We start from the raw sequence: 24,390 nt of genomic DNA on the forward strand, positions 1-24,390 counted from the left end.
TTTCATTCTTGGTCTCCTTTTGGCGCTCTGGGGCAGTGAGAGACCGTGAGAAATTTCTCGGCGGCGCTGAATATGCGCGCCACTTCCGGTCGGGCTCCTAACAACGGGGGAGGCTGGTAACCAAGGTGGGGGGGATGGCGGAGCGGGCGCCGCAGCCCGAGGCGGAGGCGGAGGCGGAGGCTGAGGCGGGCGCGGGCGGGGAGGCAGCAGCCGAGGAGGGCGCAGCGGGCCGAAAGGCGCGAGGCCGGCCGCGACTCACGGAGTCGGACCGGGCCCGGCGACGGCTCGAGTCCCGGAAGAAGTACGACGTGCGGCGCGTGTACCTGGGCGAGGCGCACGGGCCCTGGGTGGACCTGCGGCGCCGCAGCGGCTGGAGCGACGCCAAGCTCGCCGCCTACCTCATCTCTCTGGAGCGCGGCCAGCGGAGCGGCCGCCACGGGTGAGGGGGACTGGCCCGGAGGGAGGGAGGGAGGGAGGGAGGGAGGGAGGAGACGCCCCCAGACCCCGCCGTGTGTTTGCCCCGCCCCCTCCGCCTCGAGGCCCCGCCCCCGGCACCTGTGGACCCCGCCCAGGAGCCGGGCCGGCGACCTGGGTCTCGGACTGCCGGGCCGGGATGCGCCCGGCTCGTGGCCCCGCCTCCCATCGTTCCGACTGCCCAATCCTAGGGTGTACCCAGCCCCTCGACCCACCTTCTGAGCGATTGGCCCCGCCCGCTAGAACTCTGGCGGCCCAATCCTGGGACTGGCCCCACCTCCAGACCTTGTAACTACCCAGTCCCTGGAGGGGCAGCCCCGCCCCCTCACTGGTCTCATCGTCCCCCGCTTAATTCCCCACCTGGCCTGGGACTCTGGACACCTTGGGGCACTCAGCCCTGCCCTTCTTGAAGTTCTCGTGCTCCATCTGGGACTCCGTATGGCCCCATTCCCACAACCCTAGATCCAACACACCCAGGGGACCCTTCGCAACCTGGACTGCACTTCCCTAAGCCTATTTCTGTGAAGCAACTCAGCCCAGGGAGACTCGGATGAAGAGGAAACCCCTAGTTAGCTGGGCAGGTGGAGGGCAGAGATGCCTGTCTTTGTAAATTCTCAATCTTGAGAAGGAGCAGTGTGGATGGAGTTTTTCCCTTCCTGCCTTATATGTTGATGTGATGATTGAGTTAAAGTAGACAAAGAGCTTAGAAGAGTGCCTGGCAGGTAGTGGGTTCCGTAAGTATTAACTTTTACGAGGATGATGTTTATTCCCTATCACAAGTAGTGCCGCAAGGAAATCCTTGTTCTGCCCTGGTTTTCAGGTACACATGTTCTCATGTTTCTCTGGGGGGAGATTCTGAGAGTCAAGAATCAAACCGATCTTGCTAAGTTATACCCACCCCTTTCCCAGGACAGCAGGCTGGCTTATATGCCCAAGAGCAGGACTGGAAATGCTGGGAGCACAAAGATACCTGCCTCATGGAGCGGACATTCTGGTGGGCAGAGGGGATGGCTTGTTCAAAGGCCTGGAGTTTTTTGTTGTTGTTGTTCATTTTTCTTTTCTTTTTTTTGAGATGGAGGCTTGCTCTGTCGCCCAGGCTGGAGTGCAGTGGCACGATCTCCGTTCGCTGCAAGCTCCGCCTCCCGGGTTCACGCCATTCTCCTGCCTCAGCCTCCCAAGTAGCTGGGACTACAGGCGCCCGCCACCACGCCCGGCTAATTTTTTGTATTTTTAGTAGAGACTGGGTTTCACCATGCTAGCCAGGATAGCCTCGATCTCCTGACCTCGTGATCCACCCGCCTCGGCCTCCCAAAGTGCTGGGATTACAGGCGTGAGCCACCGTTCCCGGCCCCCGTTTTTCTTTTTGAGATGGTCTCACTGTCTCGCCCAGACTGGAATGCAGTGGCATGATCACGGCTCACTGCAGCCTTAACCTCGTGGGTTCAAGTGATCCTCTTACCTCCGCCTCCTGAGTAGTTGGGACCACAGGTGCACGTCACTCCACCTGGCTAATTTTTGTATTTTTTGTAGAGACAGAGGTTTCCCCGTGTTGCCCAGGCTGATTTCAAACTCCTAGGCTCAAGTGATTCTCTGGCCTCAGCCTCCCAAAGTGCTGGGATTACAGGTGTAAGCCACTGTGCCCAGCCCTGTTTGTTTGTTCTTGAGACAGGGTCTCACTTTGTCACCCAGGCCAGAGTACAGTGGCATGTTCATAGCTCACAGCAGCCTCAACCTCCCAGGCTCAAGGGATCCTCCTGCCTCAGTCTCCCAAGTAGCTGGGACTACAGAGGAGCCACCTCACCTGGCTAATTTTTTTATTTTTTATGGAGATGGGGGTCTCACCATGTTGCCCAGGCTGGTCACGAACTCCTCGGCTCAAGGGATCCTCCCTCCTCAGCCTCCCGAAGTGCTGGGATTAAAGTTGTGAGCCACTGTACCTGGCAAAAGGCTTGTTTACTGCAGACCAGAAACATAAGTAAATTATATAGTCCATGAGAGAGAGAGAGGGGCTATGGAAAAAACAAAAGTGAAATGAAGAGTGTGAGTTGGAAGTTAAAATAGGGAGTTAAGGTGGTCACATTCAGAAGATAGCATTTCAGTAAAGACATGAAGGAACCTAGGAGGAGCCATGCAGATCTCTGGGGAAGAGTTGAGGTGGAGGGAATAGCAAAGGCAAAGGCCCTGAGGCAGGACCCTGCCTATTGTGTGCCAGGAACACTGAAGAGGCTTGTGTGGCTGGACTGCAATGAGTGAGGGGGAGAAGGGAAGACAAGGACAGATTGGTGACAGGGAAGGTCATCCTGGGCCATGGAGAGGACTCCAGTTTTTCCTGCCAGTGAGGTGGGAGCCTTAAGTGCAAGGTTTTGTACAGAGAAAGAAGTGGTATGGTCTGCCTTTATTTCCCCCGTTGCCCCCCCCCCTTTTTTTTTGAGATGGAGTCTCGCTCTGTTACCCAGGCTGGAGTGCATTGGCGCAGCCTCAGCTCACTGCAACCTCTGACTCCTAGGTTCAAGCGATTCTCCTGCCTCAGCCTCCCGAGTAGCTGGGACTACAGGCGTGCACCCCCATGCCAGGCTAATTTTTGTATTTTTAGTAGAGATGGGGTTTCGCCATGTTGGGTAGGCTGGTCTCGAACTCCTGACCTCAAGAGGTCTGCCTGCCTCAGCCTCCCAAAGTGCTGGGATTACAGGTGTGAGCCACTGCGCCTGGCGGGGTTGCAGATTTAAATGTAAAGATGAGACCATACCTGGGCCTGGCCTTTTATTTCCTTATTTATTTATTTATTTATTTTTGAGATGCAGTCTTGCTATATTGCCCAGGCTGGTCTTGAACTCCTGGACTCAAGAGATCCTCCCACCTCAGCCTCCAGAGTAGCTGGGACTACAAGTCACACATAGCCTGGTTTATATTTTAGAAGAAACTGTCTCTAGGATGTGTGTGGCTTGAAGAATGGATGGGGTACACATTGTGATACAAGGTTGGCCAAGAGTTAACAATTGGTAAAGCTGATGATGAGTCCAAGGAGGTTCATGACTCTTGTCAACAATTAAAAAAAAAAAAGAAAAAGGAAGACCAGGCGTGGTAGCTCACGCCTGTAATCCCAGCGCTTTGGGAGGCCAAGGCAGGTGGCTCTCTTGAGGTCAGGAATTTGAGACCAGCCTGACCAATAGGGCAAAACCCTGTCTCTACTAAAAATACAAAAATTAGCCGGGCATGGTGGCACACGCCTGTAGTCCCAGCTACTTGGGAGGCTGAGGCAGGAGAATCACTTGAACCTGGGAGGTGGAGGTTGCAGTGAGCCGAGATTGTGCCACTGCACTCCAGCCTGGGCAACAGAGCAAGACTGTCTCAAAAAGTAAAATAAAAATAGGCCAGGCACGATGGCTCACACCTATAATCCCAGCACTTTGGGAGGCCAAGGTGAGCAGATCACTAAGTAAGGAGTTCGAGACCAGCCTGGCCAGCATATTGAAACCCCATCTCTACTAAAAACATAAAAATTAGCTGGGCGTGGTGGCACACACCTATAGTCCCAGCTACGCAGGAGGCTGAGGCAGGAGAATCACTTGAACCCAGGAGGCGGAGGTTGCAGCGAGCCGAGATCATGCCACTGCACTCCAGGCTGGGTGACAGACGAGGCTCTATCTCAAAAGAAAAAAAAAGTTACTAAAGGGATACCTTTAGACAGAAAACACAGGCCTGAGTGTGGCGCTTGCTCTCCTTGGTAAGGGAGGTGAGGGAGAAGCAGCAGCCCCAGTGCCAGTGGAGCACTGGGCAATGGCAGCACCCAGGAGGCCAAAGGAAGCGTCTGTCATGTCCAGTGCTGTTGGGCTGAGTGAAGCCGTCACTGGTGACTGTGATGGGAGAGTGTGTGATGTGATGGAGCAAAGCTCTGACTGGAGGAGTTCCAGTGAGATGGAGAGGACATGGAGACAGCGAGTGTAGACAACTGTGGCAAAGCGGGGAAATGAAAAAGGAGGCTGGGTGCAGTGGCTCATGCCTGTAATCCCAGCACTTTGGGAAGCTGAAGCAGGAGGATCACTTGAGCCCAGGAGTTTGAGACCAGCTTGGGCAACATGGCGAAACCCGATCTCTACAAAAAATACAAAAGTTAGCCGGGCGTGGTGGTGCATGCCTGTGGTCCCAGCTACTCAGCAGGCTGAGGCAAGAGGATTGGTTGAGCCCTGGAGGTCGAGGCTTCAATGAGCTGTGATGGCGCCACTGCACTCCAGCTGGGGCAACACCACTAGACCCTGTCTCAAAAAGAAAAAAAAAAAAAAAAGATATGGGGAAGGGGCTGGTGGGGAAGGTGAGTATCAAAATGATTTTAATCCAAGATGGGAGAAATCATGGCATATTTAGATGCTAGTGGGAATGACTGAAGACTGAAAGGAAATGGCGGGGAACAGCCAAGCCAGGGCCTGAATAGCCCCAGTATCTGTGGTCCTTGATGCCAGTGGCCTCTGCTGGAAGTCACAGAGAAGTGTCAGAAGTTGGAGAAGTGGACAGGAGAGGGAAGGCAGTTTGAGGGAGAAAGCCCTGTGTGGGGGTTGGAAAGTGGCACTCACCAGGTTACATATGACCTTGTTTGGTCCCCATGGTGACCCTGTGTCAGAGGCACTACTACTATTTCCGCTTCACAGACGGAGACTGAGGCTCAGAGGGGACAAGACCTGCTTGAGGTCACACAGGCAGTTGAGAGCGGAGCTGAGTCTTGAACTTGGGTCTGGCTGATACCCAAGACTGTCCCCACTGCAATGTGACACTCCCAGCCTCCAGCAGTGAGTGGATGGAGGTGGCTGTGGACATCAGGACTTGGATTTGGGGCCGGGCATGGTGGCTTACACTCGTAATCCCAGCACTTTGGGAGGCTGAGGCAGGCAGATCACTTGAAGTCAGGAGTTCGAGACCAGTCTGGCCAACATGGCGAAATCCTGTCTCTACTAAAAATAGAAAAATTAGCTGGGCTGATGGCGGGCATGTATAATCCCAGCTACTCGGGAGGCTGAGGCAGGAGAATCGCTTGAACCCAGGAGGCAGAGGTTGCAGTGAACCAAGATAGCGCTACCCCACTCCAGCCTGGGTGAAAGAGCCAGACTTGGGTCTTGGGTTGGGTGAAGGTCTCCACAGCCAGTGTGGTCCTTTGCAGGGGAGGGTGGAGCCATGGGAAGGGATAGATTCACATGGAATGGGACCTGGAGGAGCAGAGCTGGAGGCAGGGGCAGAGCCTGGGTCAGGAAGGATGGAAGAGCCCCAAGGTGCAGTTCTGGGAACCAGATGGGTGTGGGACTGAGAATTGTTACAGGTCTGGGCAGGAGTCAGAGGGGGTGGACAGTTTTGCTGAAAAGAGACACTAGACTGGCTGTCAGGATGTTTGTGGCAAGAGCAGGTCTGGGCCACAGCAGGGAGGCCAGGGGGCCCAGGCTCCACGATGATACTGATAATCATAATGATCATTGTACCATTTGCTTATTGATGATTAAGTGACAGGGCTGTACCATGACGAAGATCGTTTTTTGTTTGTTTTTGTTTGTTTCTTTGTTTTTGAGACAGGGTTTTACTCTGTTGCCCAGGTTGGAGTGCAGTGGTGTGATCATAGCTCACTGCAGCCTTGACCTCCCCAGGCTCAGGTGATCCTCCCACCTCAACCTCCTGAGTAGCTGGGACTACAGGTGCATGCCACCCCGCCTGGGTAGTTTCTGTATTTTTTGTGGAGATGGGGTTTCACCATGTTTCCCAGGCTGGTCTCCAACTTCTGGCCTCAAGTGATGCACCCACCTTAACCTCCTAAAGTGCTGAGATTATAGGAATGAGCCACCGAGCCTGGCCTTTTTTTTTTTTTTTTTTTTTTTTAATGTATAAATAGAGGTGGGATGTTGCTAATTTGCCCAGGCTGGTCTTGAACCCCTGGCTTCAAGCAGTCCTCCTGCCTCAGCCTCCCAAAGTGCTAGGATTACAGGTGTGAGACACCACACCCAGACAGTACCCACTGTCTTGCTGGCTGTGGGCCAAGACCACTCTCAGCCTCTCAAGCAGCTGGGACTACAGGCTTGAGCCACTGTGCCCTACAAGATATGTTCCCGTTTGATTAACTCACAGTCATCTAACCAAGGCTTGTTATCCAATCCTACTCACAGGCCTGCCCTGCTCAGGGGAAGAGGATCACACAGGGCATGTGTCCCAGCAGAACTGTGGGGGCCATCTTGGAATTCTGCTTCCACACAAACTTTTCATACCCACTTTGTTACTTCTCTGCTCCCTGACTGTAGGACCTAAGGCAGGTGGCCTCACCCCTCCAAGCCTGTTTTTCCTGCTCCTTGAGGTAGATGATGCTGGAGCCCCCTCCCAGGGCTGGTGGCAGTTGGGGAGAGAGTCCAAGCGAGGGGCCTGGTGACACAGTGCTGGAGTTGGGGACAGGTACATAGAAGTTCAGATTCTAGGCTGGACGCAGTGGCTCACACCTGTAATCCCAACACTTTGGGAGGCCGAGGTGGGCGGATCACCTGAGGTCAGAAGCTTGAGACCAGGATGGCCAACATGGTGAAACCCTGTCTCTACTAAAAATACAAAATTAGCCTGTAATCCCAGCTATTCAGGAGGCTGAGGCAGGAGAATCGCTTGAACCTGGAAGGCAGAGGTTGCAGTGAACTGAGATCGCGCCACTGCACTCCAGCGTAGGCGACAGAGAGAGACGTTGTCTCAAAAAAAAAAAAAAAAGTTCAGGGCAGGCGTGGCGGCTCATGCCTGTTAATACCAGCACTTTGGGAGGCCGAGGAGGGTGGATCACCTGAGGTCAGGAGTTCAAGACCAGCCTGGCCAACATGGTGAAACCCCATCTCTACTAAACATACAAAAATTAGCCAGGTGTGGTGGTGTGCACCTGTAATCCCAGCTACTTGAGAGGCTGAGGCAGGAGAATCGCTGGAACCTGGGAGGCAAAGGCTGCAATGAGTTGAGATCTCACCACTGCACTCCAGCCTGGGCGACACAGCGAGACTCCATCTTCCCTTTTTTTTTTTTTTTTTTTTTTTTGAGACGGAGCCTTTCTCTGTCCCCCTGGCTGGAGTGCAGTGGCGCAATCTCGGCTCACTGCAAGCTCCGCCTCCCGGGTTCACGCCATTCTCCTGCCTCGGCCTCTCCGAGTAGCTGGGACTACAGGCGCCTGCCACCACGCCCGGCTAATTTTTTGTATTTTTAATAGAGACGGGGTTTCACCATGGTCTCGATCTCCTGACCTCGTGATCCGCCCGCCTTGGCCTCCCAAAGTGCTGGGATTACAGGCTTGAGCCACCGTGCCCGGCCAAGACTCCATCTTAAAAAAAAAGTTCAGATTCCATTTCAGTGCACAATGAGCAGTGGCTCTAGCCACTGTTGTTACTTATGGGTCAGACAGGCCCGGCGCTGGCCCCATGTTCACCCTCGCTGCCTCTTTCTGTTGCAGGAAGCCTTGGGAGCAGGTCCCCAAAAAGCCAAAGCGGAAGAAAAGTAAGTGGAGGCTCAGCCTGGGGGAGGTGGGGAGAGTTGGGAGCGGTGGGAATATGGAGATCAAGGCCCAGAGAGGCCAGGTCGCTGCCCTAGGCAGCACAGTTGGAACCGGCAGAGCCAGACCTCAAACCCAGGTCTGCGTGTCTTGTGTCTCAGGCGCAGTGTCCTTGGCTCCCTCAGTCTTGCTCCCGGCATGGGAGTCAGCCAGGGGAGAGCTGAGTAGAGGGAACAGCTTTTGCAGAGCCCTAAGGGCAGGGGGAGCCAAGCACTGGTGGTTAGAGGGGAGGTCTGGAGCTTGCCCCTCCTATCCTGCTGGCCACCAGTCGGTGGAAGTCTGAACAGCCAGGTTCTGCACAGCTCTGAGCCCTGGAGCTGGGGGTCCCAGGCCATGTCCAGCAGGGTGAAGGCCAGCTGGTGGCAGTGAGCCCCTCCCCTTCTTAGGATTCTCCGGAGGCAGGGGTGAGCTATAACCTTGACCCTGAATCCTCAAGGGATGAGGAGCGCAATGAGGAGGGAAAGGGCTGGGCCCGAGAGGCGGCTGTGGGTGATGACTCTGTTGCCCTCATGGTTGGAGACTGTGGGCGCATTCCCTAGACCCAAACACCTCTTCTGGGCCCCTCTTCATCTCCCGGCCCACAGGGTAGGAGTGGGGGACATGCTGTCCTCGCACTTGGCCGAGGGACCAGGACGATCACACGAGTCAGATACCATTTCCCAGCACTCACTGTGCCCAGCCTTGTTCTGTGTCCTGGCGATGTCTTCACTCCCTCCCTCCTGCCTGGCAGCCCTCAGGGATGGGAATCCCTTATTCTCCCCAGCCTAGAGGAGGCACCTGGAGCTCAGAGAAGCCGAGTCACTTGCCCGGAGCTACCCAGCTTGGAAGGGGCAGAGCCAGGATTCAAACCCAGGCAGTCCGGCTCCACCATGCCCACCCCCTATGCAGCGTTCTCTCATCCAGCAAATGTTCCTGGAGCACCTGCTGTGAACCAGGCCCTTTGGGGGCACTGGGGGTACAGGAGGAACAAAACAGCAGTGTTCCTGCTCTTGAGGAGCTGACATTCTGGTGGGAGAGACAGACAGGGCACACGTAAACAAATGGCCGCAGATGGCATCTAGGTACTACCTGGAGAAAACAGACAGCAAGTTAAGGTCGGCTAGAGTGACTGGGCAGGGAGTGGCCTCTCAGAGGGGATGCATTTGGGGGAGACCTGAGTGAAGTGGGGAGGGAGCAAGACAGTTATCTAGAGGATGCAGGCACAGCCTGTGCCAAGGCCCTGAGGCAGGGCCACACCTAGCCTGCTCCAGGAACAGCGAGGAGGCTGTGTGGCTGGAGTGGAGTGGAGTCACCAAGTGGGTGAGGGCAGGGAGGTGACAAGTCACAGTGGGCCTTGTGGGCCGAAGGGAGGACTTTGGCTTTTACCCTGAGGGAGGTGGTCTTGCTGTGTCATCCAGGCTGGAGTGCAGTGTCGCGACCTTGGCTCACTGCATCCTCCACCTCCCAGGCTCAAGCGATCCTCCTACCTCAGCCTCCCAAGTAGCTGGGACAAAAGGCATGCACCACCATGCCTGGCTAATTTTTGTATTTTTAGTAAAGATGGGTTTTCGCCATGTTAGCTAGGCTGGTTTCAAACTCCTGGCCTTAAGTGATCCGCCTGCCTCTGCCTCCCAAAGTGCTAGGATTGCAGGTGTGAGTCATTGTGCCTGGCCCAGTGGATTCTGAGCAGAGGAGGGAACAGACTTGACCCGGGCATTCACAGGCGCCCCCTTGCGGCTATAGGGGGTGGTTAGGGCGGGAGCCTGGGAGTCCTGGGCCTGAGGACTGCGCTGTTCTAGGCGTTTGATGAAGATGAGAACAATTAGCAAGCAGCTAACAATTATTATGCACCTACTGTGCACCAGCCTCCACTGTTTTTTTTTTTTTTTTTTTTTTTGAGGCGGAGTCTCGCTCTGCCGCCCAGGCTGGAGTGCAGTGGCGCAATCTCGGCTCACTGCAAGCTCCGCCTCCCGGGTTCACGCCATTCTCCTGCCTCAGCCTCTCCGAGTAGCTGGGACTACAGGCGCCCGCCACCACGCCCGGCTGATTTTTTTATATTTTTAGTAGAGACAGGGTTTCACCGTGGTCTCAATCTCCTGACCTCGTGATCCGCCCGCCTCGGCCTCCCAAAGTGCTGGATTACAAGCGTGAGCCACCGCGCCCGGCCTTAGCCTCCACTGTTTACATGACTTTGCCAATAGAACAGTCCCTGTTACCTCCAGGGGGTGCCTCTCCTCTCTGAGCCTCAGTTTCCCCCTCTAAACTGGGTGCAGGCCTGGATGGCACTCAGGAGGGCCTCCCAACCCATGGGACCCATAAGGCCTCGGTGGTTCAGGCAGCCATGTCACCATGGGCTGAGCCCTGTCCCTTATACCCACCCCTCGGCCCTGTGTCCATAGGGCGGCGACGCAACGTGAACTGCCTAAAGAACGTGGTGATCTGGTATGAGGACCACAAGCACCGCTGCCCGTACGAGCCGCACCTGGCGGAGCTAGACCCCACTTTCGGCCTGTACACCACGGCCGTGTGGCAGTGCGAAGCTGGCCACCGCTATTTCCAGGACCTGCATTCGCCCCTGAAGCCCCTCAGCGACTCCGACCCTGACAGTGACAAAGGTAGGTCTGCTGGGCGAGGGCACATAGGGGGCCGCCCATGTCTGGGGGCTTCTTACGAGCCCTAGGCTAGCATCACAAACAGAATAGCAGCCACAGTGGCTCTGGCTCTGGCTCTGGCACTGGGACAGAGCAGGGACACGGTGGGCCAGGCTGAGCCCTTCATGGCCTTGCCCTCTTTGCGTCCTCACGGCGCCCGAGTGGGGAGGCAGTCCCTCTTTATGGAGCAGTTCGCCCATCTGTGCCCAAGGCCAGTCCCAGGCAGGGCTGGCTGAGGGCCCAGGAGCCCTGGCTTGGCAGCTGGGGCGGGGGCAGGCCTGCTGGGGCAGGGCTCAGCCCCCACAGCGAAACGGCTGCCTAAACCACCCAGGCCTTATGGCTCCATAGGCTGTGATGCTCTCCTGAGCCCTGGCTAAGCTGGCCGCTACCTCCTTTTCGATTTTCTCCAGCTCCCAGTTGCATTCTCTTGCCTTCTGCCTTTCTAGGCTTCGCTTCTTGCCTTCCCCCTCCATTCTGTTCCCCTCCTGTTCCCCATTTCTCCTCCCTTGAGCTGCCTCTGTCTCCTCCTTCCTTGATCTTTCATTTTCTGTCTCATCTCCCTCTCTCTCTTTCTCTTGTTTCCTTCCATTCCCCTTTCTCCTCCTCCCTCCCCACCTTCACGGTCCCCGCCTCTCTCCTTCCCATCCCACGGGGCAGGGACACAGTGAGGGAGGCCCAGTTGGCCCTGGTGAGTGGTGAGGGGGCTGCCGGCAGCCTCAGGGGTTTGGCATTGGCTAGAGAAGGAGTATAGGGCACACTGCCAGGCGTCCTGTCAGGGCTGAGGGTGGGGCGGTCACCAGGGCTGAGCCTGCGCTGGCTGGCATCTCGGAGCAGGTGGCATCCCAGCTGGCCGAGGGGAAGCCGGGGGCGAGAGGTGTTCCGGGTGGGCGCCCCCGCCAACAACCGTCCCACCAAGTGTCGGCCAGGCTCTCAGCGTGCAGTGGCCCCTCGGCTGCCCCGTCCCGTGATCTGCATTCCGCCCTCCTCTGCCTTTTACTTCCCCCTCACTGTGTGCCACTCCTGGCCCTGCCCAGAGCCACCATGAATCTTCCCCATGGCCTTGTCATCAGCCCCACTTGGCAGTCAAGGAACCCCAAGCCCTAGGAGTGATCTGACTGGCCCATTTGGTGATGGGTCAGGCTGGGGTGTGGGTGGTGCCCAGAGCAGCTTCCTTACGCCCCAACTCAACTTTTTATTTATTTATTTATTTATTTATTTATTTATTTATTTATTTATCTGAGATAGAGTCTCGCTCTTGTCACCCAGGCTGGAGTGCAATGGCGCGATCTCGGCTCACTGCAAGCTTCAGGTTCCAGCCATTCTCCTTCCTCAGCCTCCCTAGTAGTTGGGATTACAGGCATCTGCCACCACACCCGACTAATTTTTGTATTTTTAGTAGACACAGAGTTTCACCATGTTGGCTGGCTGGTCTCGAACTCCTGACCTCAGTTGATCCACCCACCTCGGCCTCCCAAAGTGCTGGGATTACAGGCGTGAGCCACCGCACCCGGCCTTATTTTATTTTATCTTTTTGAGACAGATTCTGTTTCTGTCACCCAAGCTGGAGTGTAGTGGTGCGATCTTGGCTCACTGCAACCTCTGCCTCCCAGGTTCAAGCGATTCTCTCACCTCAGCCTCCCCAGTAGCTGGGATTACAGGCGTGGGCCACCATGCCCAGCTAATTTTTGTATTTTTAGTAGAGGTGGGTTTTCACCACTTTGGCCAGGCTGGTCTCGAACTCCCAGCCTCAAGTGATCCTCCTGCTTCAGCCTCCCTAAGTGCTGGGATTACTGGTGTGAGCCACCATACCCGGCTAACTTTTTATTTTTATTTTTTTTTTTAAGACAGGGTCTCACTGTTGCCCAGGCTGGAGGGCAGTGGTGCAATCATAGCTCACTGCAGCCTCCAATTCCTGGGCTCAAGTGATCCTCCCACCCCGGCCTCCTGAGTAGCTGGAAACACAGGCACACACCACCACAGCCAGCTAATTTTTAAATTTTTTGTAGAGATGGGATCTTACTGTGTTGCCCAGGCTGGTCTCAAACTCCTGGGATCTAGTAATCCTCCTGCCTTGGCCTCCCAAAGTGCTGGGATTACAGGCATATGCCATTGGGCCTTGCCCATGGCTATTTCTGTTGGTGCTGTCATTACCTGGGGAGAAGTCTGGGGTCAGCCAAACTTAGCAGCCGCTGCAGTCAAGTGGACCCAGACGCTTGCTCTGGCCCTTCCCTCCACTCATTAGGCCACTGCACCCTCCTTCGGGATGGTACCAGAGGGTTTGCCCACCCTGCAGAATACAGGACAAGGGGAAATTATCTAGAAAGAGGGGCTGATCCTCCTTATCCCCAACCCTGCTGCCACCCCAGGTCCATCAAGAGTGGGCATCTCACTGCCCTGAATGGCACTGAGATAATAATAGGAAACTTACAGGGTGCCTACTTTGAATCTCCTACTGTCCTAAACCCTTATACATATTTACTCATTAAAGACCCAAAACAAAGGCTGGGCACAGTGGCTCACACCTGTAATCCCAGCACTTTGGGAGGCCGAGGCAGGTGGATCACTTGAGGCCAGGAGCTCAAGACCAGCCTGGCCAACATGGTGAAACCCCATCTCTACTAAAAATACAAAAATGAGCTGGGCATGGTTGCGCATGCCTGTAATCCTAGCTACTTGGGAAGATGAGGCAGGAGAATCGCTGAAACCCAGGAGGCAGAGGTTGCAGTGAGCCAAGATCGCACCACTGCATTCCATCCTGGGCAACAGAGCAAGACTCTGTCTTAAAAAAAAAAAAAAAAAAAAAAAAAAAAACACTCCCGAGGGCCGGGTACAGTGGCTCACACCTGTAATGCCAGACCAGCACTTTGGGAGGCCAAGGCAGGTGGATCACTTGAGGCTAGAAGTTCGAGACCAGCCTGGGCAACATGGCAAAACCCGGTCTCTACTAAAAATACAAAAAAATTAGCCAGGTGCGGTGGTGCGTGCCTGTACTTACAGCTACTTGGCAGGCAGAAGCATGAGAATCACCTGAACCCAGGAGGCAGCGGCTGCAGTGAGCCAAGATCAGGGAACAGAGATTCATTCATTTATTGGAACGAACCCTCACTGTGCACCACGCAGCCTTCTCAGCACTGGGGGCTCTGCACCGGGACCCCGCAACCTTACGGAGTTTACATTCTAGAGGGGAAGCAGATTGTAAGCAGGATAAACCAATAAAAATATAGAGTGCAGGCCAGGCACAGTGGCTCAAGCCTGTAATCCCAGTGCTTTGGGAAGCCAAGTTAGGATTGCTTGAGGCCAGGACTTAGAGAACAGCCTGGGCAACATAGTGAGACCCCATCTCTAGCAAAAAAATGAAAAAGTTAGCTGGGCATGGTGGTGCACCTCTCCCAGTGCTTTAGGAGGCTGAAGCAGGAGGATCGCTTGAACCTAGGAGCTCGAGGCTGCAGTGAGCTATGACTGTGCCAGTGCATTCCAGCCTAGGTGAGAGAGGGAGACACTGTCTCAAAAAAATAAATTAATTAAAATACAGGCCAGGCGTGGTGGCTCACGCCTGTAATCCCAGCACTTTGGGAGGCTAAGGCGAGTGGATCACTTGAGGTCAGGAGTTTGAGACTAGCCTGTTCAATATGGTGAAACATCGTCTCTACTAAAAATACAAAAATTGGCGGGGCATGGTGGGGCATGCCTATAATGCCAGCTACTCAGGAGACTGAGGCAGGAGAATCACTTGAACTCAGGAGGTGGAGGTTGCAGTGAGCCAAGATTGTACCATTGCACTCCAGCCTGGGCGACAAGAGCAAAACTCTATCTCAAAAATAAAATAAAATACAGAGTGCACTGTAAGGTGGTATGTGCTTTGGGAAAAAATAAAGGAGGGAAAAAGGAACTATTTGAGACAGAATGGTCAGGAAATTCCCCCTGAAAAAATACCTTTAATGAAGGATCTGATGGAGGGGAGGGAGGAGCCCTCTCAGGTGTCAGACAGAAGAGGATTCAAGCCGGCCGGGTGCGGTGGCTCACGTCTGTAATCCCAGCACTTTGGGAGGCCGAGGTGGGCGGATCACAAGGTCAGGAGATCGAGACCATCCTGGCTAACATGGTGAAACCCCATCTCTACTAAAAATACAAAAAATTAGCCGGGCGTGGTGGCGGCGCCTGTAGTCCCAGCTACTTGGGAGGCTGAGGCAGGAGAATGGCGTGAACCTGGGAGGCAGAGCTTGCAGTGAGCCGAGATCGTGCCACTGCACTCCAGCCTGGGTGACAGAGCAAGACTCCGTCTCAAAAAAAAAAAAAGAAAAGAAAGAGGATTCAAGCCGAGGGAATGGCAGGTGCAAAGGCCTTAAGGCAGGAACCTATCTAGTGTCTCCAAGGACATTAGGAGAGGAGGCGAGGACAGGAGGTGATGGAACACCTCCTGAAACAGACACACTCCAGCTCTCGTGATCTGGCACAGTAGTTTGTTTCCCACACACAAAGCCTGGTGCTTCCATCCTGCAGACTGCCTTTCATCCCTGGACCCAGGTTCTTTCCTTCCTATGGCTCCAGCCTCCTTCTGGGTCCTGGCTTGCTGGTGGGGAGAAAAGTGGAGGCTCAACCTTGGGAGCACCTGTCCACTTGCATTCCATTGGCTGGGACTCAGCCACATGGCCACACCTACCTGCAAAGGATGCTGGGAAATGTAGTCGGTGCTGGTGCTAGAAAGAGAGGGATTTAGTGAATCGCTGGCCTGCCTCTGTCACAGGAGGTAAAGAGTAGGTTCTCAGGAGCTTGGGACCCAAAAGAAGGGACCGCACTGGCCCTGGCAGGGGGCTGGTGGGGCCGCAACTAGCATCTGCAGGGGAAGTGGGAGAAGCGTTCAGGCTGCGGGTGGATGTATTTTGGATGCAGCACCAACAGGTTTTGCTGACAGATTGGAAGTGGGTGTGAGAGAGAGAGAAGTCAACAAGAGCCCCAGGACTTTGGCCTGAGCCACTGGAGAGACTGAGCTGCCATCCGCTGAGTCAGGGACACCCGTGAGCAGTGCAGGCTTTGTGGAAGGGAAGATACAGAGCCCAGTGTTGCAGATCTGAGTTTGAGATGCCTGTGAGACACTCTTAGGGGGCCAATGAGATGGAAGAATCTGGAGCTCGACATGGAGGTCTAGGCAGAAGCTGCACATGGAGTCACCAGGCCATGGATGGTTGTAGTAATAATAAGAATACATACTTGGTAGGGCGCAGTGGCTCACACCTGTAATCCCAGCACTTTGGGAGGCCGAGGCAGGCAGATCACCTGAGGTCAGGAGTTCCAGACCAGCCTGGCCAACATGATGAAACCCAGTCTCTACTAAAAAAAAAAAAAAAAAAAAAATTAGCCTGACATGGTGGCGTGGGCCTGTAGTCCCAGCTACTCGGGAGCCTGAGGCAGGAGAATTGCTTAAACCCGGGAGGCGGAGGTTGCCGTGAGCCGAGATTGTGCCACTTCACTACAGCTTACACAGCAGAGCAAGGCTGTGTCTCAAAAAAACAAACCACCACAACAACAACAAAAAACCCTCTTGAACAGTCCCAGATTGGTCAGCAGTTCCAGATGGAGATGCTGGGTCGGTGGTACCCCCGGAGACGGCATGGAAGCCCATACCATCCCCCCGTATCTTGCCCTGTGCATTTCTTCCCTTTGGCTGTTGCTGAGTTGAATCCTTTATAATAAAGCTGTAATCGTAGGTAGAGCCATTTTCTGAGTTCTGTGAGTTGTTCTAACAAATTATCAAACCTGAGGATGGGGTCATGGAAACCCCCCATTTAGAGCCCATTGGACAGACATACAGGGTAGCCCAGGACTTGCAGCTGACATCTGAAGTCCGGCAGTCTTGTGGGACTGAGCCTTTAACTTGGAGGTTTTGACGCCCACTCCAGGAAGATAATGTCGGATTGGATTGAATTATTGGACATTCAGTTGGCATCGAGAATCGGAGGGTGGCCTTTAACTCCATCAGCCTGGGCAAGCCTGGGGGTAAGGTGAGCGCTGAGGAGAGGCCCCAGGCCAAGCCTCCCAGGCCTGCAAGAACCAAATAAACTTGGAAGGAGCCACCAGGAAGGGCCCAAGACACCAGAGTGTGGGTCTGGGGGCTAAGAGAGGAGAGTGTCCCCTGGAGTAGGGGTGGTCAGCTGGGTCAGTCATCTTGGAACAGTTAGGGACAGTGGGGATTGAGAAGTGACTGCTGTTTTAGGCAGTGAGAGGGTCACAGTGTCCAGCCCCTGAAGAGCCCTCAACAAATACCAACTGCTGGCCGGGCACGGTGGTTCCCACCTGTAATTCCAACACTTTGGGAGGCTGAGGTGGGAGGATAACTGGAGCCCAGGAGTTCAAGGCCACAGCCTGGGTAGCATAACAAGACCTGATCTCTACTTGGAAAAATCAGGGCCACACAAGGTGCCTTATGTCTGTAATTCCAGCACTTTGGGAGGCCCAGGCAGGCAGATCATCTGAGGTCAGAAGTTCGAGACCAGCCTGGCCAAAATGGGGAATCCCATCTCTACTAAAAATACAAAAATTAGCCAGGTGTGGTTGCATGCACCTGTAATCCCAGTTACTCAGGAGGCTGAGGCACAAGAGTTGCTTGAACCTGGGAGGTGGAGGTTGCAGTGAGCCCGGATCGCACCACTGCACTCCAGCCTGGGCAACAGAGGGAGACTCCATCTCAAAAAAAAAAACAAAAACAAAATCGGGCCAGATGTGGTGGCTCATGACTGTAATTCTAGCACTTTGGGGAGCCGAGGTGGATGGATCACCCAAGGTCAGGAGTTCGAGGCTAGCCTGGCCAACATGGCAAAACCTCGTCTCTACTAAAAACACACAAATTAGCCAGGCGTGGTGGTGCACGCGTGTAATCCCAGCTACTCGGGAGGCTGAGGCGGGAGAATCGCTTGAACCCAGGAGGCGGAGGTTACAGTGAGCCAAGATCGCGCCATTGCACTCCAGCCTGGGTGACAGAACGAAACTCTGCCTCAAAAAAAAAAGAAAAATTCAGGCTGGACGCGGTGGCTCATTCCTGTAATCCCAGCACTTTCGGAGGCCGAGGCGGGCGGATCATAAGGTCAGGAGATAGAAACCATCCTGTCTAACACGGTGAAACACATCTCTACTGAAAATACAAAAATTAGCCGGGCATGGTGGCGGTCGCCTGTAGTCCCAGCTACTCGGGAGGCTGAGGCAGGAGAATGGCATGAGCCTGGGAAGCAGAGCTTGCAGTGAGCCAAGATTGCGCCACTGCACTCCAGCCTGTGTGACAAAGCAAGACTCCATCTCAAAAAAAAAAAAAAAAAAAAAGGAAAGAAAAATTCAGCCAGGCACGGTGGCTCACGACTGTCATTCTAAAACTTTGGGTGGCTGAGGCGGGCAGATGACTTGAGGTCAGGAGTTTGAGACCAGCCTGGCCAACATGGTGAAACCCCGTCTCTACTAAAAATACAAAAATTAGCCAGGTGTGGGCCGGGTGTGGTGGCTCACGCCTGTAATCCCAGCACTTTGGGAGGCAGGGGCAGGTGGATCACGAGGTCAGGAGATCGAGACCGTCCTGGCTAACATGGTGAAACCCCATCTCTATTAAAAATACAAAAACTTAGCCGGGCATGGCGGCACATGCCTGTAGTCCCAGCTACTCGGGAGGCTGAGGCGGGAGAATGGCATGAACCTGGGAGGCGGAGCTTGTAGTGAGCGGAGATCGCGCCACTGCACGCCAGCCTGGGTGACAGGGTGAGACTCCATCTCAGGAAAAAAAAAAAAAAAAGCCGAGTGTGGTGGCGCACGCCTGTAGTCCTAGCTACTCAGGAGGCTGAGGCAGGAGAATCACTGGAACCGGGGATGCCAAGGTTGCAGTGAGCTGAGATTGCACTACTGCACTCCAGCCTGGGTGACAGAGTGAGACTCTGTCTCAAAAAAATAAATAAATAAAATAAAATAAGATAAAAACTAAACAAATACCAGTGGCTGCAGCTGTCATAACCACTCCCTTTCTTCTGTCCCCACAGTGAGCAATGGGCTGGTGGCCGGCAGCTCTGACTCATCCAGCTCTGGCTCTGCCTCTGACTCTGAAGAGCCCCCTGAGGGCCAGCCGGTCAAGGCTGCAGCAGCGGCAGCGGCAGCGGCAGTGACGCCCACCAGCCCGGTGGGCAGCAGCGGGCTCATCACTCAGGAGGGCGTGCACATCCCCTTTGACGTCCACCACGTGGAGAGCCTGGCCGAGCAGGGTACCCCGCTGTGCCCCAACCCGGCAGGCAGTGGGCCTGAAGCCCTGGAGACAGTGGTGTGCGTGCCGGTGCCCGTGCAAGTGGGCGCGGGCCCCGGCACCCTCTTTGAGAACGTGCCCCAGGAGGCCCTGGGTGAGGTGGTGGCCAGCTGCCCCATGCCAGGCATGGTGCCCGGCTCACAGGTGATCATCATTGCGGGCCCTGGCTACGACGCTCTCACGGCTGAGGGCATTCACCTCAACATGGCAGCGGGCAGCAGTGCCCCCGGCGGTGGCCTGGGCGAGGAGGTGCCCTGTGCCATGATGGAGGGTGTGGCGGCCTACACCCAGACAGAGCCCGAGGGTAGCCAGCCTAGCACCACGGACGCCACTGCAGTAGCGGGCATCGAGACCAAGAAAGGTCTGGGGGACCTGCCATGGCCTCTGGCTGGGGGTGGTTGGGCCTGGGAGGGGCCGGGCGAGGAGTGGCCCTCGAAGTGGGCACCTTGGCAGCCTTCGTCCCCTGCGGACACCATCCTGTGTCCACCCCGTAGAGAAGGAGGACCTGTGCTTGCTCAAGAAGGAGGAGAAGGAGGAGCTAGTAGCCCCAGAACTGGCAACGATGATGCCTGAGAGCGCAGAGCCCGAGGCAGAGGCGGACGGGGAGGAGCTGGACGGCAGTGACATGTCAGCCATCATCTATGAAATCCCCAAGGAGCCTGAGAAGTGGGTGCCGGGGCAGGCAAGGGTGAGGGCGAGGGCTAGGAGCGGCCCGCAGGCCCCCAGCCTGCCTGGTGCGGGAGCCCCGGTGTCATGGCCCCTTCCCCTCCAGGAGGCGGCGGAGCAAGCGGTCGCGGGTGATGGACGCTGACGGCCTGCTCGAGATGTTCCACTGCCCATACGAGGGCTGCAGCCAAGTCTACGTGGCCCTCAGCAGCTTCCAGGTGAGGCCGCCACCCGGAGCAGCCTGGGCCAGGCCCACAAGGCCTAGGCCATGGCACCACCAGGATGTCCTACCTCTAGTTTGCCCCTTGGAATTTGATGAGGTGTCCCTGAAGGCAAAGACAGGGACTTGTCACACCCCACACCTGGCATGGGAGGATGCAACAACAGGCCTTTGAATGTGCCATGCCATGCATTGATTGAGCATGTATTAAGCACTTAGTGCAAGCCAGGCCTGCAAGCTGGAGCCAGGGTTGCTCTAGTAAGTTAAAGAGTGAAAGAACAAAGGAATGAATCAATTGGGGCTGCCTGTTCCAGGCCCACAGGGGCTGACAGCCCTCAGATCCAGTCCCAGTCCTGCCACTGGCCACCTGTGAGACCCTGGTCAAACCACTGAGCCTTGAACCTCAGTTTTCCCATCAATTAATTGGGCTAACAGCTGGGCCCTTCACAGAGTTGACATACCCCAGTCCAGAGCCTGGCATATAGTAGGTGTTCAATAAAGCTGCCCTTGGCCAGGCGCAGTGGCTCACGCCTGTAATCCCAGCACTTTGGGAGGCCGAGGTGGGTGGATCATGAGGTCAGGAGATCGAGACCATCCTGGCTAACATGGTGAAACCCTGTCTTTACTAAAAATACAGAAAAAAATAATAATAGCCGGGCGTGGTGGCAGGCGCCTGTAGTCCCAGCTACTCAGGAGGCTGAGGCAGGAGAATGGTGTGAACCCGGGGGGTGGAGCTTGCAATGAGCTGAGATCACACCACTGCACTCCAGCCTGGGTGACAGAGCAAGACTCCATCTCAAAAAATAAAATAAAATAAATAAAGCTACCCTTTGACCCCAGTTGTGCCCCTGGGAATCTCTGAGCTGGGCAAGGGTACCCCTCTTCCCTCCTCCTGAGGAGGCCAGCCCAGCCTGCCTTCCAGCTGCCCTCATCTCTCCCCACCTCCCAGAGCCCCTTCTGTGGGCCTATGGGACCCACCTCTGCCTGTCTCGTCCCCAGAACCACGTCAATCTTGTGCATCGGAAAGGAAAGACCAAAGTGTGCCCTCATCCTGGCTGTGGCAAGAAGTTCTATTTATCCAACCACCTGCGGCGGCACATGATCATCCATTCAGGTCAGGCCCTGGGCCAGCTGGCGGCATGAGCAGGGGACACAGGGACATGGGCCTGGGAGCCTGGGCCAGAGCTGGCGGGTCAAAGCCCTGTGCTGGGTCTCCAGGCACAGGACTAGACCCCTAGTAGCCTCCTCCCTGTCTTCAGTAAGCTGTAGCTACATGAGCCACAGTGACAGGGACTATTACCAATCAATCACAGGAATTGGGCGGGGCTGGCCGTCTTCCCTCCTATCCCCAGGACCCCATGCCCCATGACCCCAAGAGCAGGTTTCATGTAAGACTTAGGGAGCAGCTGACACGACCACTGCTATTCCAGATTGGAACCTATAGCAGCACCAGGGGCCACAGGCTAGACCAGTGCCCACCCAAGCAGCAGCAGGAAGGAGAGCTGGACAAAGAGAAGCTGGCTTGGAACTGGGCTTCTGTTTCCACTTGTGGCAGAGATGCAGGTCTTCTGCATGGGCTGGGGACACAGTGGAGAGCCATGGTGCTTGTGTCCAGCGATAGGGCATGGCCTTGAGGGCCAGAGCTTCTGATATCGCAGGAGGTCAGAAGTTTGGGGTTTTTGTTTTGTTTTGTTTTGTTTTTTAATGTGTGTGTGGTTATTTTTTGCAACGGAGTCTCACTCTGTTGCCCAGGCTGGAATCAGATCTTGGCTCACTGCAGCCTCTGCCTCCCGGGTTCAAGCAATTCTTCTGCCCCAGCCTCCCGAGTATCTGGGATTACAGGCGCTCACCACCACACCAGCTAATTTTTTTTTTTTTTTTAGTAGAGACAGGGTTTCGCCATGTTAGCCAGGCTTGTCTCCAACTCCTGATCTCAGGCGATCTGCCCGCCTTGGCCTCCCAAAGTGCTGGGATTATAGGTGTGAGCCACTGCGCTGGGCAGAAGTTGTTTTGTTTGTTTGTTTGTTTGCGAAATCACCCAAAGTTCAAATATTGGGGACAAGGCCGGGCGCGGTGGTAATCCCAGCCCTTTGGGAGGCTGAGGTGGGCAGATCACCTGAGGTCAGGAGTTCGCGACCAGCCTGACCAACATAGAGAAACCCTGTCTCTACTAAAAATACAAATTTAGCTGGGCATGGTGGGAGGCACATGCCTGTAATCCCAGCTACTCGGGACGCTGAGGCAGAAGAATCGCTTGAACCCGGGAGACCAAGGTTGCGGTTGCGGTAAGCCGAGATCGGGCCATTGCACTCTAGCCTGGGCAACAAGAGCGAAACTCCGTCTCAAAAAATATATATACACACACACACGACAAATTCAGACCCACGTTGGCTTGGCAGCGTGCCCCCTATGTCCCTCAGGGACCCAAGTTCGATCTCAGTTCTGCTTGATTGTGTTTCTGGGCAATTGCGCGGGAAGGACGTAGGGTTTGGTCCGCCTGCACCTGCAGTCCTGGGAGATCCAAGGAGACGGTCCGATGCTCTTTCTAGCATCAGAGTTTGCAGCCCATCAGAGACACCCCATAGCCCACCGTCCTCAGCCTCGGTCCCCACCGCCCCCAGGTGTCCGTGAATTCACTTGCGAGACCTGCGGCAAGTCCTTCAAGAGGAAGAACCACCTGGAGGTACATCGGCGCACCCACACCGGCGAGACCCCCCTGCAGTGAGTGACAGGCCGTCCCGTGCCGCTAGAGGATTGGGTGGGAGGGGATCCCAGCAGGTCCCAGGGGCGGCTTCACCCCAACGCAGTGCCTGGGCCCGGTTCCACCTGCGCTCGGCCGTGTAGGGCCCCGCCCCGCCCCGCCCCGCCCACTCTGACCCCGCCCCATGCCGCCACGGGCTCCCGGCAGGTGCGAGATCTGTGGCTACCAGTGCCGGCAGCGCGCGTCGCTCAACTGGCACATGAAGAAGCACACTGCGGAGGTGCAGTACAACTTCACGTGCGATCGCTGCGGGAAGCGCTTCGAGAAGCTGGACAGCGTCAAGTTCCACACGCTCAAAAGCCACCCGGATCACAAGCCCACCTGACCCACCTGACCACTGACCGCCCCTATTTATTCGTCCGCTCGGACACCACGCCCAGGCTTGCCGGGGCCTGGACAGCTGCGAGGGCCTCCCGGACCGCGGGCCGGAAGGAGGCGCCCCCGCTCCGCCCCAGGGCTGGGCCCCCGGGCAGGTTCCCCACCCCGTCCCACCGCATCCTTCTCGGAGCTGGTGCCTGGGGCTGCATTGCTGGAACTGTGTCAAGAGAGCAGAGTGAGATTAAAGAGCGAGAAAGGAGATGCCCTTCCCCTAGGCCTGAATGATTTGGGGTGCCAGGTCCCTCTCTGTCTCCAGCCTACTTGATCCCTTCCTGAGCGAGGCCGGGAACGAGGGGTGCCCCTGGACCCGGCAGCCCCGCACAGCCCCTGCTCCCACAGGATGGGGTGGGGCTTGGGGGTCTGGGGTCCACTTCCTCTTGTTTTATGGAGCACCCATCTCCCACCCTCAGTGAGCTCCTGGATGAGATGGGGAGGTGTTCAGTAAACCCCTAAAATGAGAAACATCTGCAGCTAGCGACAAGCACCATGCAAGAGAGAGTGATGCGTTGTTTTCCGGGGATGCTGTTTAGGTCGGTGGTCAGGGAGGGCCTCTGAGGAGGTGGCATTTGCGCATAGGCCAGAATGACAAAGATCTATCCCTGAAGAAAGCTGGGGGAGGAAATTCTCAGGCCAGAGGAACAACCAGTGCCAAAACCCCGAGGTAGAACCAGCTCGGCGTGTTCCTAAAACAGGAAGCCGCGGGGGGAAGGGGAGTTGGCGGCGGCTGCCCTGGCCCCATTTCCCAGAGGAGGATGCTGAGGCCGCCGCCTCATGCGAGCCGCTGGAGAGAGGGGCGGGGAGCGAGGCGCGGCCGCTAGGTGGCGTGCGAGGCGCGTAGGCCCCGGTGGCCGCAGCCACGTGACCCTGGGGACGGCAGCCGCGAGCTCAGGCACGTGCCCGGGGGAGCCCTGTGGCGCCACGCGCAGATTGGCCCCGCCGGCTCCTCACCAGCTCGGGGGATGGGGCGGGGCCCCAGCTACGCCTCAGTCCCTGCTGCGGACCGGGGGGCTACCCCAGTCGAGGACGGAAGAATCGGCAAGGATGAGCGAGTCCGGCCGCTGGGGCCGCCCCCGCGAGCTCCCTCCTCCCGCGAGGCAGGTCCCCTCCACTCTCCCCGCACAGCCGGAGCCGGCAGGTTTCCATGGGAACCGCAGCGGGGTCCGCGCGCCCAGGAGCAGCCCCCCTCCTAGCTCAGCTTCCGATGACGGAAACCGGGAGGAACACGGGGTGGGGAACAGACCATCGCTTCGGGCCCCTAGTGCCCACAGCCAGGTCGCCCCGGCGAGCCCAAGAGGGGCCACCCGGGGACCCGCACCGCCACCGCCCCTATTGCGCGGGCCACTGCGATTGGCCTGCCCTCTCCAGGCGTGGCAGCATCCCCTGGTGCGCGCACTCCCATTGGCTCGATCTCTAGGGCATCTTCCAGTAATTGGTTATCTCAAGAGCCGCCCC

At 56.1% G+C, this 24,390-nt stretch overlaps 1 protein-coding gene across 2 annotated transcripts; it reads left to right on the top strand.

The window, feature by feature from the left end:
- Positions 1–23,181, top strand: ZNF653 (zinc finger protein 653). 2 transcript variants are annotated; one of them, XM_030820777.1, is made up of 9 exons: positions 1–439; positions 7,916–7,959; positions 10,393–10,608; positions 18,657–19,274; positions 19,408–19,579; positions 19,686–19,797; positions 20,799–20,913; positions 22,421–22,482; positions 22,708–23,181. In XM_030820777.1, exons 1-9 carry the CDS (start codon positions 135–137, stop codon positions 23,161–23,163), a joined length of 2,100 nt encoding a protein of 699 aa, XP_030676637.1. In that variant the 5' UTR covers positions 1–134; the 3' UTR covers positions 23,164–23,181. The 2 variants fall into 2 exon arrangements, with proteins under 2 accessions (XP_030676637.1, XP_030676638.1); XM_030820778.1 differs by having other exon boundaries at positions 22,421–22,520; positions 22,708–23,139.
- Positions 23,182–24,390: the final 1,209 nt, after the last annotated feature.

Source organism: Nomascus leucogenys, chromosome 10 (genome assembly GCF_006542625.1).
Source record: "Nomascus leucogenys isolate Asia chromosome 10, Asia_NLE_v1, whole genome shotgun sequence".
Classification (NCBI taxonomy): domain Eukaryota; kingdom Metazoa; phylum Chordata; class Mammalia; order Primates; family Hylobatidae; genus Nomascus; species Nomascus leucogenys.

Bases quoted from the DNA above. Each gene is read 5' to 3' on its own strand.
- ZNF653 (XM_030820777.1), top strand. From the start codon at position 135: ATGGCGGAGCGGGCGCCGCAGCCCGAGGCGGAGGCGGAGGCGGAGGCT. The intron at 440-7,915 runs GTGAGGGGGACT...TTTCTGTTGCAG, and splicing joins CAGCGGAGCGGCCGCCACGG to GAAGCCTTGGGAGCAGGTCC. The intron at 19,798-20,798 runs GTGAGGCCGCCA...TCTCGTCCCCAG, and splicing joins TGGCCCTCAGCAGCTTCCAG to AACCACGTCAATCTTGTGCA.